This window comes from Camelus ferus, chromosome 16 (assembly GCF_009834535.1).
Source record: "Camelus ferus isolate YT-003-E chromosome 16, BCGSAC_Cfer_1.0, whole genome shotgun sequence".
NCBI lineage: Eukaryota > Metazoa > Chordata > Mammalia > Artiodactyla > Camelidae > Camelus > Camelus ferus.
Window position 1 is genome coordinate 11761487 of NC_045711.1, and position 17693 is coordinate 11779179.

At 52.7% G+C, this 17693-nt stretch overlaps 3 protein-coding genes across 5 annotated transcripts; 1 reads left to right on the plus strand and 2 right to left on the minus strand.

The window, feature by feature from the left end:
* Positions 1-257: 257 nt before the first annotated feature.
* On the minus strand, positions 258-6819 carry CTDNEP1 (CTD nuclear envelope phosphatase 1). The gene is made up of 8 exons (XM_032498626.1): positions 6020-6819; positions 3073-3139; positions 2860-2978; positions 2567-2638; positions 2049-2165; positions 1704-1815; positions 1207-1291; positions 258-915 (listed from the first exon to the last, which is right to left on the minus strand). The coding sequence occupies exons 1-8, from the start codon at positions 6119-6121 to the stop codon at positions 855-857; spliced, it is 735 nt and encodes a 244-aa protein (XP_032354517.1). The 5' UTR covers positions 6122-6819; the 3' UTR covers positions 258-854.
* A 467-nt stretch (positions 6820-7286) lies between these two features.
* On the plus strand, positions 7287-12857 carry ELP5 (elongator acetyltransferase complex subunit 5). 3 transcript variants are annotated; one of them, XR_004326670.1, is made up of 9 exons: positions 7318-7411; positions 7572-7632; positions 7718-7798; positions 9560-9780; positions 10898-11064; positions 11483-11578; positions 11727-11827; positions 12031-12152; positions 12468-12857. XR_004326670.1 is itself a non-coding variant. In XM_032498624.1 (8 exons), exons 1-8 carry the CDS (start codon positions 7318-7320, stop codon positions 12580-12582), a joined length of 936 nt encoding a protein of 311 aa, XP_032354515.1. In that variant the 5' UTR covers positions 7287-7317; the 3' UTR covers positions 12583-12857. The 3 variants fall into 3 exon arrangements, 2 of the variants coding, with proteins under 2 accessions (XP_032354515.1, XP_032354516.1); XM_032498624.1 differs by lacking the exon at positions 12031-12152 and having other exon boundaries at positions 7287-7411; XM_032498625.1 differs by lacking the exon at positions 12468-12857 and having other exon boundaries at positions 11483-11827.
* A 212-nt stretch (positions 12858-13069) lies between these two features.
* On the minus strand, positions 13070-15930 carry CLDN7 (claudin 7). Its single transcript, XM_032498627.1, has 5 exons — positions 15443-15930; positions 14734-15264; positions 13754-13918; positions 13547-13631; positions 13070-13451 (listed from the first exon to the last, which is right to left on the minus strand). Exons 2-5 carry the CDS (start codon positions 14954-14956, stop codon positions 13289-13291), a joined length of 636 nt encoding a protein of 211 aa, XP_032354518.1. The 5' UTR covers positions 14957-15264; positions 15443-15930; the 3' UTR covers positions 13070-13288.
* Positions 15931-17693: the final 1763 nt, after the last annotated feature.

Here is a 17693-nt window from a genome sequence, read left to right on the forward strand (position 1 = left end):
TTCTCCTCTTTTCATACTTCTCTGTCCTGCTGTTCTGAAGCTCAGGTCCCCTCCAGACACACAGCTGTCCTTTCACTCCCCGCCAGGGCACCCATCCTGTCACTGACACCCTTCCCACCGAGGAAAGCCAACACCACCTTTGCCCCTACCCCTCGGGTCCACAGAAGCCTCTTTCTCCTCTGCCTAGGGGAAGGGTGGGTGTGAACAAAGACCCCTCCCTTCATTTCCCAGAACCCCAGAGAAGGACCTAGGGCAGCTTTGGTTTCAAAGTTATAATGCATGGTTTAAAAGAGAAGAAAGGAAAAAAAAAAAGAGAGAGAGAGAAAGCTAGTTACAGGTCTGAGGGAATCTAGAAAGAAGGGGAAATGGGAAAATAAGGGAGGGGACATGTTTGGGGAAAATCCAGTGGCCCAAAATCCCAGTTTCCCACCCACAGCCCAGCCCTTGGAGTGAAGAATTAGATCCGTTTTGTACAAGAGTTTTTAAAAAATCAGATCACAACAAAGCTGGCTTGGCTTCTTTTTGAGCCTCCCGGATTACCGAATGTCTCTCTCTCACTCTGGCCAGTCCTGTCTCTCCACCAGACACTGTTTCGGCTCTCCTAGGCCTCGGCTTATGTCCCAGTCTGGGGTTTCCAGGGAGTGCGAACACGAAGTTAGAGTGAGGCTGCTTCAGAATGTGGCCCATGTGTCCATTCAGACTCCATAGGGAGTACAGGGCTCCCAGGGCAGAGGGGTGGGAAGGGCAGACCCTGCCCAGGCAGTCCTCACGGTTGGACAGGGCATCAGACGGCATCCTGAGGGCTCACCCTCCCTTTCCCCCCCACCCCAACTCAGGTGGAGGGGGAGCAGCTGTCACCAGAGCCTATGTTGGTGAAGGTTTCGGCTCAGCACAGAACGAACATCAGCGGTGAACCTGGGACGACAATAACTTGCATTGGTAGAGTCCTTAGAGTTGATACCCTCACAAGACTAGAGTAAGGCAGCCTCACTTAAGAAGTGGGGCAGAAATGATCACCACTTTCACATGAGACGGAGGTTCAGTTTGCCCAAAACCCAGTGGCTAAAAGTAATAAGCTTTAAGAGGATCTGGGTTCAAATGCTACGTTCTTAAGGGAAAAGAGATAAGTAAAACAGAACAAACGTTTATTCCCTCTTGGGATCTCCCACCTCCTCCTTTCCTCAGAATCTGTCTAGTTTCTCTTACCTGAGGGCATCCAGCATCGGAAGCAGGTTGAGAAGGGCGGTATCGCTGGGATCACTGAACCAGGATTTTATGGGGATGGCATTGTCTAGGGTGGGTGAAAAGGCATATGAGAACAAAGGATTCAAGAGAGACAGGGTGTTGTTCCTTTTATTTGGGAGTGGGGATCATTACTTTAAAAATATATACCCCCTCAAACTCAGTGACCTAGGTAAAACCTTCGTGATTTATCCTCCAAAATAAAATTAAATGTTAATCAGTGTATCTTATGCTAGTGTGAGGCTTCTAGTCAAATGTATTACCATAATGTCTTTCCTGAAGCAAATTTGATATGAGAAATCTGATTTATGAAATGGACCTATTTGGGGGGTATCTCATTTAAAAGAGAAGTAGCTTGCATCCTGACCAACTGTAGACCATGGAATCTCAGCTCTAGGTGTTCAGAATACCTCCTCAGAACCACTTCCTAGTCCTGCCAGACTCACTACCTACCCCCATACCTGGATGGCTCCTGTAAGCTCCCGGGGAGTTATCCAGGATCACAATGCTGGAGAGGTCACTGTGGACCACAGAGAGGTCCTTGATGTAGCTGCCCAATTCCAAAGTGCAGTGCTGGAAGGCAGGATGAGCTGGGCATCAAAAGGAGACTCGCCCTCTGTGATTGCTCCCCCAATCCCAGCAATGCCCATAGGCAGCCAATTCCCACAAGGGGATTATGCACACACCCCGACCCCCACCCCCACCCCCAGAGGGTCCCATTCCAGGGCATCTGCCTTCAACTCACATCCCTCCCTGATGACCTGCCTCCCAAGCCTCACTCTTAGACCTGGACTCTAGCCCCTTACCTGTCTGTAGTATCTCCTCTTGAGAATACTTCTGCTATTGTCCAGTTTATCTGCCACAGCAGAACCATAAATCTCCATGCTTGCTGTGAACACCACTAGCTCGTACCACTGGCTCACCTGAAATAAATTGGAGAAGAGGAAGGTGTCAGAAGAGGTAATCGTTCATTTAGATATATAGTTCCCTTTCCCAAAGACTCCAGTGTACTCATTTGGGCCTTTCAGCAACATTGAATGTCTCTGAGGACACAAAATTCTGAATGTCCTCAAACTAAGCATCATACATCAGTAAGAGTAGAGATACAAGAATAAGAGTAGGAAGTCTGTGTTAGAATAGAATTACATCAGCACAACAAATAGACCCACATGAAAGCCATTCTCCCACCATCCCACAACCTCCTCTTCCAAAACTGCCTGTACCCATTTCCCCTAATCCCTTACTTCCTCCAAATCCTCTAAGTTCCCAGAACCTTAAAACCATTCCTTCATCACAGACCTCCCTTTAGCTTCTGCAAACTCACCACTTCCAAGAAGAAATCCACATGGGGCCTCTTATGTACAAAAAACCGGACGGGATGTTTGTCTATCACCACCTGCAGAGGAACAGGGAAGGGCTGGAAGCAGTGCTGAGCGCGCAACACAGGCCTAAAGGACCCACCCCACCCCACTCCACCCCCACCACCTGCTTCCCTCCTTCAGGCTGCCACTGGTGCCAGGGGATGGGACAGGGCCAGGGACCAGATGCTCTGGGATTGGGAAAGAATCTGGGAGAACAACAGACATAACCATTCCATCACTTCCCAGCCCCACACACCTTGAGAATGAAGTCAGGAGGCGTTCCAGGCCGGACTGTGGGCCTCAGGACCCCATCATGGTGGGAGTGAATAAGTGTCTCATCCAGATCCAGCACTAGGATCTTCCTCTTCACCTGGCCTGAACCACAATGGCAAGGGATAACACCAACCAACCTCCAGCCAAGACCTTGAACCCTACCTCACCTAGGTTTCTTCCCAGCCAGCATACTCACTTAGCCGATTCCGGGACACAGGAGATAGGGGAAGGATATCATATCGAACAGTTTGGTACTGAATTACCTGGGAATAGCAAGAGAGAGGATTAGAACCCCTAACAAGGAAATCTTCCCCAGTAACAATAGGTAGCATGTGTTGAACGTCTACCAGATACTGGTCATCGTGTAAGTAACTAATGGTTATTTCATTTAATCCTCAAAACAACTCCTAACAACAACAACGACAACAACAACAACAACGATAATATCATCTCGGTTTTAGCTATTCATTTATTTTAATGGAGGTATTGGGGATTGAACCCAGGACCTCGTGCATGCTAGGCACACACTCTCCCACTGAGCTTTACCTTCCCCCATCTCTGTTTTAAAGATGAAGAAACCAAGGATTAAAAAAAAAGTGTATATACATAATATATATATATATATATATTCATGTATGACTGAAGAATTGTGCTGTACACCAGAAATTGACACAACATTGTAAACTGACTACAATTCAATTAAAAAAAAAAAAGAAACCAAGGCTTGGAGAGATTAAATACCTTGCCTAAGACCACACAGCTAGGAATTATCTTATTTGGTTGTTTGCCCCTTTAATTAGAATGACGATTCCATGAAAGCAAGGATTTTGTCTTGATTGTGGCTATGTTCCTAGAACACTGTAGTTAACATTAGAATCAATGAAGTGGGGGAACCAGGATTCTACACATGCAGTCCAACCCAGGAACCTGCCCCCTTAACCATATTATCCTACCACTCGGAACAAAGAAATGCCTGGCCCTCCCAACCTCCACTGCAAGGATTCTTTGTGACAACTGCCATCACCTCCCATTGGGAGCTGAGAGCCTCAGACTCCTTGGTGGACAGGAGGTTGGAGTCAGGAGGGGAGGTCCTTGGGTCACTAAGGGTAACAGAGGATGAGGGAATCCAGGGGTTGTCAGGTCAGCTAAGTTCCTCTGGCTGAGGGCCACCAGGCCTATTTTAACCAGCCACCTGTCCATTTCTGTCTCTACTAGCCAAGTCACAAGTTGCAGAGAACCTCAGCCCTCTGAACAGCCTCCGTATCCTGGTACCCAGGGCAAGGCAGAGAACGCTGGAAAGCCCCACTCGCCAAGCAGACTGATAGGGTATCGAGAAGGACAGAGTGAAGTAAGGGCTGTGAGTGGGAGGTGAGCAAGGAACAAGGACGTCACCACCATGGCCTTCAGCTTCTCCAAGCCTTCTCTAGAGGCTCCTGTTTCTAACACTCATATCTCTCTCATGCAAAGCCTGGCAATTGCCACTTCTGCTCTTTTCTTCTAAGCACAAACAAATGCTCTTCCGTCCCTCCCTAGATCCCAAGGCTCACTAGAACAAAGTTCTCCACTTGCAAACCAAAGGGCCCTCTCCCTAATCCCAAGGCATCTGCTCTTCTTTTCTCGCGGGGCTGCGATGAGGGCCGCCACAGCTCGGGTGTCCTGCACTGCTATCTTGGGTTGCACATGCTGGGCATGTAGGGAATGCTCTAAGCATCTGCCAGAAAGGGGGTGGGGGAGAAACCAGATTGGAAAGGAAGAAAGGAAAGACAAAAGGCTGTGGGGTCAGTGCTGCCCAGAGGAGAGCAATTTTGCAAGGAACCTGTCTCTGGATGGGCTGGAGCCCAGCCCTGCACCCAGAACAGAAAACTGATATGTTACAGGGAGAAAGGGGGATGCTCCGAGAAAAGCCAGGCAGAGAGGACAGCAGCTAACATGTTTTCCTTACACACATCTCAGCATCTCAGACCACAGGCTCTTCTTCCCTCCTAACCCTTGTCTCAGGGAAATAGCCCTGCCTATAACCATGAGCACCCAGAAACAATCCTCACCCTAAATCAGAAAGTGGAAGGAGTGGATTGGTAAAGGAGACACTGAATCCAAGGCCAGGCCCAATCCCCAAATCAGTAAGTCAACCATCTCTACCACTCAGGGCTATCTGGAAATTCCTTGACCTAGGCAGCCCCTACCTGGCTTTATTCCTTCAAGTTTTATTGAGGTATGCCAGAATACAGACCGGAGGTCCTCTGTACCCCAGCTCACTGAATCCTCCCCAGACTCCTTCAGAGGATTCTCCCCCATGGTGATGAGAATACAAGAGCAAGTTTGTTAAATGATGTGAGCATAAGGAGCTTTGACCTTGGAGAAAAGCTCTGGGTGAGGGAACCCAGAGATACTTAGGTACACTCCCCACAGTATCCCTCACAATGCGGGGGTCTCCTGGAGAAACAAGCGTCTCCTCACATTCTGACAAGCATGGTATTCTGATAAGGACACCCAAACTTCAATGTCCTCCCTTCTACAACTAAAGATGTCCATCATAAAGGCATCTTCTTTAGTCCCAGTCTTAATAAATCCAAATATTCAAACTCACAGTATGAAATGAGTTTTCAGGACCTTTTTGGAAGAATTCCCTTAATTTGAACTGCAGGGGTTTCTCCTTCACATCCAAGGCTCTTCCCAAATTCCCATGCTTGTTTGTCACATATGCCCTCCCACCCACCCCCACCTTTGGCACATGAACCTCCCTCTCCCTTGTTATAAGAAAACACACACGGAGGTTCCAAATAATAAGAGGGTCTTTCACAAGCCCACATCAACAGATATACTGCCATCAAACAGGTGTTCCCCGCCTCTCGGTTTCTTTAGCAACAACTCCAGCTTTCTTAAAGAGCGCCCCACCCACCACCCTAGCCCCCAAGAGTTGCCAAATCCTGTTCCCGTCTAGCTGCCCCCCCACCTCGGTTCTACTACAAGGGTCTTCCACCTCCCCATCCCACCCCAGGCCCAGCTAAGGGCGCTCTAATTCTCTAGCGAGAGAAGCTGCCGCCAGGACTCGGTTCCTAGGCCCAAAGAGAGGCCCTACACTGAAAACCCGTGGGCACCACTGACAGAGGTCCCCACCACCACCAGCGCCCACCCAGGCTCACCGTGCGGATCTGCCTCCGCAAAAGGTAAATGAAGAAGCTCCAGAGCTTGGCGGCGAAGGCCACGAACGTGCGCAGCCCCAGCAGACACTGCGTCCGCATCATCCCGATGACCCCGGCACCGCCGGCCCCGGGGCCCCCGCGGCCCAGCTCCGCCAGCCCCCCGGGGGCAGCCCCCCGCCACCGGGAGGGGGAACGGGGGCCCCGAGTGGCAGGAGAGGCTGCAGAGAGGGGCACGGAGCGGGCGGCTCAGAAAGCCACCCCCGACGAGGGGAAAGCCCAGCAGAACGGGGAGCTGGGGGACAGGCGTGGGCAGCCGGCGGGGGCCCACATGGGCGGGGAGTGGCACAGACGGCTTCGCAGAGGTTGCAGACCGAGACAGGTCGGGCTACGGAGGGGTCCTCCGAGACCAGGAGAGAAGGGGATGGAGAATTGGGGGAGGGGGGCTATGGGGGAGGGGGCTAGGGAGAAGGGAGGGAGGGAGAAGGAAGGGGGAGGGGAAGGGGGAAGCAGAGGGTGGCCCGCTGCGCAGGCGCGCTAGGGGGCTGCCCGCGGGAAAGGGGCGGGCGGGGGCAGCTGCGCGCGAAGGACCGCGGTGGCGGTGAACGGGCCGGCTGAACGAAAGAGCGGGGAAGGAGGGGAGGGGGAGCCGAAGGGCGTGGATGGCTGGACCGGAGCGGCCTCCCCCTCCCCGAAGTCGGGGGAGTGCCTCAGCCGCTCGGGAGCGGGGCTGCAGCCTCTGCAGCTGGATTTCCCACTCTGACAGGCGCCATTTTACCGCCCAAAGGGCTCCCTCCTCCTTTCTTTCCCCCTCTTCCCCTCTGACACTATTTCCGGTGGTGACGTGTATTCGCTTCACCCGGACTGCTGTTTCCCTGACTGGGTCTGTGGGGGGTGGGGATAAGAAAAGTGGAGCGTGCTCCGAACAAGGCCCCAGCATCGCGCATGCGCGGAAGGTGATGATGGGGCGGAGCCCAGAGCGGGAAAAGCCCCGCCTCAAACGGAGTGGGCGGGGCGGGTTGTTGTCACATGACCCCGAGGCTCGGGCCGTGGGACGGACTCCCGCGGGCACCTCCCCCTCCCACAGACAACTGCCCCAACGGTTCTTGTCGCCCTAGTCACAAAAATGTAGAGAGAGGCGTCGTCCCTACGTCTGTGCACCACGGCTCGGAAGGAGCCACTCCGCATGAGTCGCCTTAGGATGGTGAACCTAATCGCCTCTCCAGACTGTCAGGTCTTAGAGGTGGGAGGGATCTTGGGTGCCCCGCCTCTTTCATTTGGAGGGGGTCGGGCAGTGGGCCATGACGCCATCAGAGGGCGTCGGAAGAGGGATGGAAAGCGTGTTGGAGATGTTGGAGTCGCTTTTGGCTCTTGGCGGCATGGTGCTGCTACGGGGTGAGGGTCACAGACACAGGGGCTTTGGAGCGGGACTCAAGGGGCGGAAGTGGAGAAGAAGGGCCGTGGGTTACAAGCCAGGGGTGGAGGTCACGACCGGTCGGTGAATGTGAAAACCTCAGTGTTCTCAAGCTGTTTATCCTTCCCTCACTCTCCCCAGACACCGTGGAGTGGGAGGGGCGCAGTCTCTTGAAGGCGCTTATCAAGAAATCAGCACTGTAGTGAGTATGCCCCAGCGTCTCCCAGTTCTCCCAGAGAGGGAGCCTGGGCCCCACTTTTTGACACTCCCCTTGATCTCTGCCTCAGTGGAGAGCAAGTCCACGTCCTGGGCTGTGAAGTGAGCGAAGAAGAGTTTCGTGAAGGTTTTGACTCCAATATCAACAGTCGGTGAGTACAAATTGGAAGAGATTTAATTGAATTTGGGATCTCTATTGCTGAGGAACTTCCCTTAACAGCGACAGGCGCAGAACCTGGTACGTAGTACCAGCTACTTAAAATACTAACTGAATGAATGGTTATGGGTCTTTCAGGAGGTGAGAATTAGTAAGAAGAATGATGAAGAGTGGTATCTGGAGACTCTGAAGCAAGGGCCATAGAAGATGAGAGAAAAAGAGTAATAAAAGACCGACAGTACGGTTTAGCATTAAAGGCTGAACTGAAGGATAAGAATAAACATGTTCTGCTTTTTGAGTTATTCAGAATCTGGTGATCCAGACATGAATTCCAAACTTGCATGAACACTAACTGCAGGCTACACAGAGACTTGTCCTACAGGCAGAGGGAGCAGTTTATGCAAAATTGGGGAGGTATGGAAGGCATACTTGCTCATGGGAGATGGAAGAGCTTCCTGAGGTCAGACAGAAAGAGGCACCTGATAGTGACAGGTCTTACAGAGCATGAAGAGTAGTTTAGAGATACTCTCCTAAAGGCGGTGGGGAGTCATTTGAAAACTTGGTAGGAGAGTAATAGCATCATACCTGTTAGAAAGACTTGTCCGGTGACCACATCGTGGAGAATGGGTTGGGAGGCAGTAGCCTGGACATAGACAGACCAGATAGGAAGGCTCTTGCAGTAATCCAGGTTCACTCTGGTGTGTGTGTACTAGTTGTGAACCAGGAGCTGTGCTAGGCACTGGAGACAGAGCAGTGAATGAAGCAGACATGATTCCTGTTCTGATGAGTCTGTTAGGTGACAGAGGCCTTGCTTAAGGCAGCGGCAGTAGAAAGGAGAGTTTACAACAAATGTAAAAGGACTTTAGCAGGTGGAATTTCCAGGATTTTTAGACTAATGTGGGGTGGAGGAAATCACCCAGATCAGGAAGTTCCTGAACCCACCTATGTTGGCTGGTTAAGAACGATTACCTCCCAGCCTGGGTAGGTAAGAGGATAATGATTGTTTACATCTGTCTGTTGAGCCATAATTTTGTATCAGTTACTTTGAGAGAGGTGATGCTGTATGTTAAGATGGCATTCACAAGACAAGCAGAAGCTAGAAAGTAGGTGTCTGGGAACAAGTTTGCCACTGTAAAGCTTTCCCAGGATTTCTGGTCCTTGCCGGTGTCTTCCTGAATTGCCATTTTATCTGTAATTAGTACCGCAGGACTTCATTCTGGACCTTCTCTAAGCTGTTCTACAGGCAGGAACCATGTATCAGGTCCTTTCTCTTTATCCATCCAGAGAATGACATGCTTGAGGCACCACTCGGGAGATATTTGACAATGATGATAGTTAACGTTTATCAAGCATGTGGTATGTGTCAAGCACTATGCTCAAAATCAAGAGGTTGGTGTTCTTATTTTACAAATGAAGAAACCAAGTCTTAAAGAGATGAAGCAATGTATCAGTTAGGTGACCTTGAGTAAGTAGCAAAACCAAGCTTGGCGCTTGGGACTGTTTGACACCAAAGTCTGTGCTCTTAATCACTATATTCTACCTTTCAGTAAAAACCTCAGGGGAGGGTGTGGCTAAGTAAACCTAATTACTGTCCACCCACCCCCGAAAAATAAATAAATAGAAACTTTTCACTAATATGTAGGATATCGGTGAAAATCAAGAAAACAGCCACAAAGATCGAAAGATCAGAAGCTGAAGTTCAAGATTGGGGGCTGTGGAGGGCAATCTAATGACGCTTCTTATTTTGCTTCTGCAGGCTGGTTTACCATGACCTCTTTAGAGACCCTCTTAACTGGTCGAAGACTGGGGAAGCCCTTCCTGGGGGCCCCCTGGAAGCCTTGAGAGCCCTGTGCAGGAGGACAGATCCTGGCCCTGTCACCGTTGCTCTTGATTCCCTCAGCTGGCTGCTGCTTCACCTTCCCTGCACCACACTCTGCCAGGCCCTGCATGCTCTGAGCCGGCAGGACCCCTGCCCTGGTGAGGCTCCTCCTTTGTTACTTCCCCTCATACATTTCCCCGGCCAAGGAATGTGCCCCTTTCTCCCTAAGACAAAACTTATCAGGGATCTCCATTCAGGCCCTCTTCCATCTCTTTAACCTTTATTCTAGTTCTTGATTTCTCCATAATGCTATCTACCAGTCACTCTTTTCTTCTTTTCCAAGTTCTTTTTCCCTCATTCATTTCATTCATTCAGTCAACAAACATTAAATACATACAGTGTGTCAATTTGAGATAATGAGAAAAGGCAGGCTAACTGTAGTCAGGTCCTTGCCTTCCAGGAGCTCAAAGTCCTATAAAGGGTACAGATAAGTAAACAAGTATTTAAAAGATAGTCTGATAAGGACCATGGTGATAAAGGATGCACTGAGTACCTTAAGGAAGGAATGTCTTGAAGAGCAAGGGGTCAGCCAGGCCAATTTGTCCAGCCGGGGGCACCGGGACTAGCCCTAAAGTACGGTGGGTACTGGAATGGGCTTTACAGTCTGACACCCAGCTTTGTGTAAAAGTGCTTGGCCTTTCAGTGCTTCAGTTTTCTCTGTAAAAGTCGGGAGAGATGGGGAGTTTATAGTGTTAGAATGAACCACTTGGAATTGCTGCTTTTGTGGGTCAGATATGATCAAATGTCAGCAATTTCATAGGGTTCAACTAAAAATGCAAGTATTTAGTGTAGAGCCCGACACTCTGTAAATGTGACTAAAAAGGGAGGGAAGAAGAAAGGGAATCCGAGGCACTGACTGGTATCTTGGCAGGATCCAAACACTGCAGGTGGTACGGTGTGTAAAAGATGAGGCTGGAAAGTAAAGATGCTGAAAGTGTGAGTTTCACCCTGGAGGCTTTGAGTTGCTCCTGAGGAATGAGGTCAGAGCAGTGCCTTGATTTGACGCACGTTAAGATAAGAAAGTGTATCAAAGGTAAAGGCTGAAAGAGGCTCAGAAGGGCAGTGAAACTGGCCCCAGTCAGTCAGGATCATGGCAGAGCTCTGACTGAATGTAGGCCTCTCCTTCCTTTTTTCCTCTTCACTATTTTATTCCAGGCCTCCACCCTGAGTATGTCATGCTGCCCTCTATGCACTACATTTCTTGTCCCTCCCCAGGAAAGCAGGTGCGTGTGCTGGGCCTGCTTCATGAAGAGCTTCATGGCCCAGGCCCTGTGAGAGCATTGAGCAGCCTTGCTCAGGCCGAGGTGACCCTGAGCGGGGCGCTGGGCCAGGCCTCAGCCCACATCCTCTATCGAAGGCCCCGACAGCACCCGACCCACCAGGTCAGGAGCAGCAGGGGAGGACTGGAGGCTGGGGTCAGAGAGAAAGAGCAGTAAAATAGCTGATGTGATTGAGCACTCCCCTGGGCTTTCTTTCCTGCTTTAATGTCCACAGCTGCCCTGAGAGGTCGATTATTTTATTATCCCTATTTTGTAGCCTGGGAAACTCGGATCCTGTGAGCTTAACCAATGAAAGACATTGCCTTCCAGGAAACGGAGGAGAAGAAAAGGCTGGGAGTGGTTCCTGGGGTGGGGGTGGGGGATGAGGAACAAGTCACTGTGGAGAGGTTTGGAGGGGTGAAAAGCAAGAGCCAGAAGCAGCTGGTTACATAGGTGGTGGGGAGCTGGGGTGGCAAGTCCTGGTTCTTTCTGGTTTGCTCAGTAAGGTGGAAAAAATAATACTTTTCTTTCTTCTCCCCAGACTCAGTGGTTCTCCATCCTTCCTGACTTCAGCCTGGATCTCCAAGGGGGGCCCCTGCTAGAGCCCCAGCCCCAACCAGATCCTCACACACCCCTGGTATCTAAGAGAGCCAAGCCAGAACAAGGGAATGGAGTTTGGGGTCTGGAAAAAGGAGAAAAGAGGATAAAAACTGCAGAGATGGGGTGGGGGGGCGGTCAAGGATTCCAGCTACGTGGCAGAGTGGTAGCAAACTTTGTACCTACAGGTGGACCCCACGAATCATTTGACTTTCAATCTTCGCCTGTCCAAGAAAGAGAGAGAAGCCAAAGATAGCCTGACCCTGCCCTTCCAGTTCAGCTCGGAAAAGTAAGGTTGGGACCTTGGTGCCTGGGTCCTGAGTTGAGCCCAACAACTGGCCTGAGAGGTGGGGCCATAGCAGGTTGTTGATTAACCTCTCAGACTTATAGAGACTGAAGTCCACCTCCAGAGACAAGTCTGGGGAGTGGTTCTCTACCCACCCAAACCCCAGCAATGGCAAAGGGCCTTTATGTTTCCTTTCTCTCCATTAGAGCCTTGGGTCCCAGCTCCACAGTTGTCCCGAGTAATCAGGGCCTGGGCTGAACCAGACCAGACCCTGGGGAAGTGGCCCTATCTCCAGGCAGTGGTGCCGGGAGCACAGGAAGCTGGATGGGTATGGCAGGGGCGGGTTAATAAGGGCTTAGTAGATGCCTGTTCTGTGCCCAGTGTGTGGGCGGGTGAAGCAAGACTACAGCACAATCCTTGCCCCCAAGCTGCTAAGAACTTAGGGTGTTATTAGGAGAGCGGTGTAAGAGTATCTGTCTCTGTACCAAGTGTTGCTTCATTGCTAACTGAACAAGGTCAGACAAAGGCACGGGGACCAAGAAAACATGGAGGCTAAAGAGGGAGTCAAAGTCATGAGGAACGGGGACATGAACTGTTACCCACCCTCACCGACACCACCAATTCTCCCCTTCTCTCTCCTCAGACAGCAGGCTCTACTGCGCCCTGGGCCAGGCCAGGCTACCAGCCACATCTTCTATGAGCCAGACGCTTATGATGACTTGGACCAAGAAGACCCAGATGATGACCTAGATATTTGACTGGCCAGGACATTTGACCAGACTGTAATTGGAAAGGGAAGAGGGAAACCTTGGGCCCATAACCATCCTTCCATTGTTTGCACTGGCCTTACCCTGTCTCTCCCCCATCTGTGTTCCTATGTCTATGGAGGCCCTGCCCTGTGACCCATGAGCCTGGGAGCAGCTTCCAATGAGGACAGAAAGTGGGATGGGGGCATAAGGGAAGGTGAGGGAATAGGAACACCACCACCCCTAAGCCTAATAAAAATCTTTATTTTTTTAATTAAAAACAAAAACTGTTCGGTAGCTAAGCAAGAGCTTAGAGCCAGAGTCTTTCAGGGTCAAAGGTCAAAATGTTGGGGTCTGAGTGACTGAAATGGTGGAGCTGGGACAGCCTTGCACACCATTGGTGCTCACGAAGTGTTTTTTTAACTGAACTAGTTGCACTTTAGATTCTAGGCTCCCTGCAAGGATCTGGGTTGGGAGAAAGCAGATGGGGGAAAAAAGGCCTACTTTCCAAAACATACTTTTATTACTGTACAAAAAGCACATCCTCCCCATTTTGTCTCCCCCACCCAACCCCCCAGGGAACTGTACATGGTGTGCTGGGCTGGAGTGACCGCAGGCTTCTGCTCCACGCCCTGCCCATGGGCTGAGCTCTGCCCCAGTTCCTTTTAGATGTTTGGGCACGCGTATAGGCTGCCAGGCTGGGGCAAGGGCGTCCAGCTCACACGTACTCCTTGGCCGAGTTGGGCTTAGGGTAGGAGTGAGGTGCACGATACCCAGTTTTGCTCTCACTCCCAGGACAGGAGCAAGAGAGCAGTGCACCTCCCAGAAGGGTCAGAGAGGATCCTGCCCAGCCAATGAAGATGGCAGGACCAAACTCGTACCTGTGAAGAGAGGGAATTGTGGTCAGAAACCCTGGCCTGCCTCTCCTGATCTCAGGACCCCAGACCTTCCCCTTAGGCAGGACTCCTATACTTACTTAACATTCGTGGGGACCGTGGGGTCATAAAAGTCTGTGACTATCTGGTGGCCATACCAGGAGCAAGCTATCAAGGCACAAAGACCTGGAGAGAGAAGAGGATTCAGATCTTGTGCGCCCCCCCCCAAACCAGCACCGTGCCCACCCTCACCCCTCCAAGATGGGCAAGAAGAGACTCCTCGGGCCCACTTTGGACCTGTTGCTCACCTGCCAAGATGAAAATGATGCCTCCAGTCATAGCTATACGGGCCTTCTTCACTTTGTCATCTCCCCCACAGTTTGTACACTTCATGCCCATGGTGGCCACGAACATGGCCAGGAAGCCAAGCACCAGGGAGACCACCATTAGGGCTCGGGTGGCCTGCAAGGCCGCTGCGGGTAAAGGGAAAGGATGCCCTCGTTGCTGGAAAAGCGAGCGGCCCTCAGGCAGCTCCAGCCTCTGAATCGCCGGCCGCGCCCACACGCCGCGGCCTGAGGCCCCCTCGGCGTCCAAGCTGCAGGCCGGAGCGGGTGGATCCCGCCCCCTCCGAACTCCGCGGCCTTCCCGCTCTGCCCCGCCCTCTCGGCTCTAGGATCCGCCCGGGGCGCCAGGGTTTCGATGAAACTGCCCCGGGGAGGGGGAAGGGTGAAGAGGGACAACGAAGAGTAGTTGAGGCGGTGGCAGAAACCCCAGCACCGGCTTCAGATCCCGGCCTTCCTCCCAGCTCTGACCCCACTATCGAGGCCACGGTTTGTGGCTTCAGCTAATCGGCCGATTAGATTAGAAGCCGCAGGCGGCAGTCCAGATCTTACGGGGCGCACGGCTCCTCGGCCCTCGGTCCGACCCCACGGCCTGTGCCGCCTTTTGTCCTCGAAAAGGGCGGGAGATGGAGGCCGTAGCCTCCTCGGGGTAGGGGGAGAGGGGAAGGCCCCGCCCCAGGACTCAGCTTCCCGGGAAGGTACAGGGCCGCCTGCCGCCAAGTCCGGGGATGAAGAGGGGCACAGCCAGCCCGCGGCGCGCGCACGTGCAGCCCCAGAGCACCAGCCGCACCGTCCTGGCTCGACGCTTACGCTTCCTCCTCTCCACCCCCACCACCCTGACTCCCCCGCAACCCAGGGCGTCAGGCCATGGGACCTCGGGCCTGGCCCCGCACCCACCCGCGACCACGGCCCTAGGCGCGTCCGGCCCGTCGGTCCCGCGGCCTTACCCGACAGGGCGAGCACCGAGTCGTACATTTTGCAGCTCATCATGCCGGTGCTCTGCGTGACGCAGTCCATCCACAGCCCCTTGTACATGGCCTGAGCCGTGATGATGTTGTCGCCCGCGTACGAGCTCATCTGCCACTGCGGGATGGCGGTGCACGCCACCAGGCCCACCCAGCCCAGAAGAGCCATGGAAAAGCCCAGCAGCTGCAGGCCCGAATTGGCCATTTCCGCCCTCAAAAGAGACGGGGGGCTCCGGGCGTGGGTGTTTTAAGTCACCCAAAGAGCCAAAAAAGTTTTTGGTCGAGTGCCTGCAAATCTTGTCACCAAAGTAAACACAAATCCACCCCTCCGGCGGGGCAAGGGTCTCACAGCCGAGGGATCAGGACTGGTGGTCGACAGAAGCGATCCGCGAAGGCCAGGCGGTTCCCTCCGGCGCGCTCCGCGACCCTTCCCAGACAAAAGGCGAAGGGGCCGTACGGGTGCGGCCCCGGGTGCTTGAAGTCCCCAAAGTACCCTGAGCTGTCGGCCCGAGGCTGCAGTGCGAAGGAGAGGTCGTTCAGCGGTGAGCGGGCAGGTGCGGGCGGACAGGTGCGGCGCACCTGAGTATATGTAGGGCGGTGGGGGCGCGCCCCCGCGGGCACCGGGAGCGCGAGGAGGGAGGGGCCGGAGGGGCGGCCGAGGGTGACCTGACGTCACCGAAGGGACACTCACCTGAGCCGGAAGTCCTGGTCCCCACCCCTCCAGGCCCAGGTGAAGAGGAAGAAACCTGAGCACCAGGGTCACGCCCCTTCTCTTGCCGGGCTTTTACCGCAGGTGGGGAGGAGGCGGAGTCTTCTCGGAAGTCCCAAGCTCAGTGAAAGCCCCTCTGGACTCGAAGTCCCTCGGGCACCAAAATGTCCCTTTCCCTCTCCCCAACAGGTGCGCCAGGAACTCTGCGGAGCAGGAGCTGGGGGGTGGGGGGGGAGCGAGGGGAGGGGGAGGATGCCCCTGGCCAGTCTTGGCTCCGCCTTTCCCCCCACCCCGCCCTCAGCAAGGACTCTCGGTTTCCACTTGGGTGCCCTTTGTCCCACTCTACTTTCGCCCCCACCCTCTGCTCCACTCTTTTTCTTTTCAGTCTTCTCTCCTAGCCGTCCCACCTTCAGGAGCCCTGGGTCCAGTCGCACTTCAGCAGCATTGTTGGGGTCCCCACTGCCAGCGCCACTGCCCCAGCACCAACCCGCCCCTCGCCGCTGTCCGTCTCCCTCCTACCCTGCGCTCCAACAAACACCCAGCTTCCAGGCGTGGTGCTCCCAACCCGCCCCTCTCCCCGTCTTCTTGGCCCCCTATTCTGATCCCTGCTTGACATGACTTAATGTCGGGGCCGTTGGCACCCCACCTCCCAGTGGTCGCTATCCCATCCCGCCCCAAGAGTCCTTGTAGAAGAACCCAATGAGGTCGGAAGCCGCCGCCAGAGGGTGGGGAGCAGATTAAGGCCTGGGTCAGAGTCTTAGCCACACCCATCATTTCCCTCCCTTGGAGTCTTTCCAGACCTGTCCTCCACCTTTCCCTCTTCCTCCTCCTCCAGCCGTGCACACATTTCTCTCCTTCATTCTAAGCCTGGACCTGCCTCTTTGTGTGCACTCTCCCACCATCTCACCGCTCTGTCCTCTGGAACATCTGGCTCTAATGTGGCCTTTAATTCAGCCCTGGGATTCCCACCTCATCCTCCGGTCTCATCTCTCTCACTCTCCCCAAGCTATGACCCCATCCTTCCTCCCAACATCTCCTCCAAGCATCCCCTGTTGACTCATTCCTCCCTCATCTGTTACCATTTCCCCTTCCTGTCTTTTCCATTTATTTCATTTCCCTCTCTTTTAGTCTACCTCTGGACACTCCTCTGGACCCTATCTCCCAGCCCCTTGAGCTCAGCATCACCAAGTAGTCTTTCTTTGCATCTTCCTGTGTGCACATCACAGCCACCCCCTTCTTATCCAGTTTCCTCCCAATCTACCTCTCCTCCAACCTCCTGACACCTCTCAGGCTCACAGGCTCACACACCGTTCTTACTGTTTCCCTCCCTCGTTTAATTTCTCTCTCTCCTTTTTTCACCTCAGCTCTCTTCGTATCTCCCATCTTTGCTCCTGCCACTCAGACATTTTTCTGTAAGTCTTTCCTTCTTTTATACAATAAAAATATGAACAGGCCCTTCATGCCAAGCTAATTAACCTACTTTTCTATAGAACACAGACTTTAGTGAGCTCTATTATTTACTTTAATTTTTCTACTTTTTAAAAAAGTGCTTCCAGCTCTGAGATTCCATGCTTCTAATTACTTAAGTATATCCAGCTTCTCTCCAAGCTCACTGAGATCACTTCAGGCCAAGTCGCCATCACCTCTTCCCTGGATGCTGCAACTGCCTCCGAACCAATCTCCCTGCTTCCCTGTTTGTCCTTCAGAAATGACTGTTTTTTCCCCAACAAACTTAGATCGTGTCACTTCCTACTTAAAATCCTTCAAATCATCCAATGGCACTCTTTTGCTCCTATTACTCTGCTGGATTTAGCAAATAAATGCCATACTATGGCTTACCAGACTCTGGGCATCAACCGCACTACCTGAACTTTACAACGCTCCTTCCCAACAAAAGTGCCTTTGCACCCTGTTCTCTGTTCTTTATGCCTGGGTGCTCTTCTCCATCAACTCCCCCACCCAACCTTCCTCTACCCAGCTAACTGACTCATCCTCCAGCTATCAGCTCCAATATCACGTCTAGGAAGCCTGGCCTGACCACCCCACCCCACACTAAGTCAGATCACCTGCTGAATGCTCGCACCACTACCTGTACTTTATTTCCAAAGCTCTTATCATAGTTTGAAACTATTTACTTCGCGTGGTTACTGATTCATTGTCAATCTCCCCACTGTACTATAAGTTCCAAGAGAGCAGCAATGTGTTGGGTCTCAGCACTGATACATATTTGATA

What these genes read in the sequence shown, in the direction of transcription:
- CTDNEP1 (XM_032498626.1), bottom strand. Translation starts at nt 6,121, where the DNA reads ATGATGCGGACGCAGTGTCTGCTGGGGCTGCGCACGTTCGTGGCCTTC. An exon ending in TGCGGAGGCAGATCCGCACG is followed by an intron (nt 3,140 to 6,019) that starts GTGAGCCTGGGT and finishes TGCTATTCCCAG; the next exon opens with GTAATTCAGTACCAAACTGT. An exon ending in CTCCTGACTTCATTCTCAAG is followed by an intron (nt 2,639 to 2,859) that starts GTGTGTGGGGCT and finishes GTTCCTCTGCAG; the next exon opens with GTGGTGATAGACAAACATCC.
- ELP5 (XM_032498624.1), top strand. Translation starts at nt 7,318, where the DNA reads ATGACGCCATCAGAGGGCGTCGGAAGAGGGATGGAAAGCGTGTTGGAG. An exon ending in CGGCATGGTGCTGCTACGGG is followed by an intron (nt 7,412 to 7,571) that starts GTGAGGGTCACA and finishes CACTCTCCCCAG; the next exon opens with ACACCGTGGAGTGGGAGGGG. An exon ending in CAGATCCTCACACACCCCTG is followed by an intron (nt 11,579 to 11,726) that starts GTATCTAAGAGA and finishes TTGTACCTACAG; the next exon opens with GTGGACCCCACGAATCATTT.
- CLDN7 (XM_032498627.1), bottom strand. Translation starts at nt 14,956, where the DNA reads ATGGCCAATTCGGGCCTGCAGCTGCTGGGCTTTTCCATGGCTCTTCTG. An exon ending in CATCATTTTCATCTTGGCAG is followed by an intron (nt 13,632 to 13,753) that starts GTGAGCAACAGG and finishes TTCTCTCTCCAG; the next exon opens with GTCTTTGTGCCTTGATAGCT. An exon ending in ACGGTCCCCACGAATGTTAA is followed by an intron (nt 13,452 to 13,546) that starts GTAAGTATAGGA and finishes CTCTCTTCACAG; the next exon opens with GTACGAGTTTGGTCCTGCCA.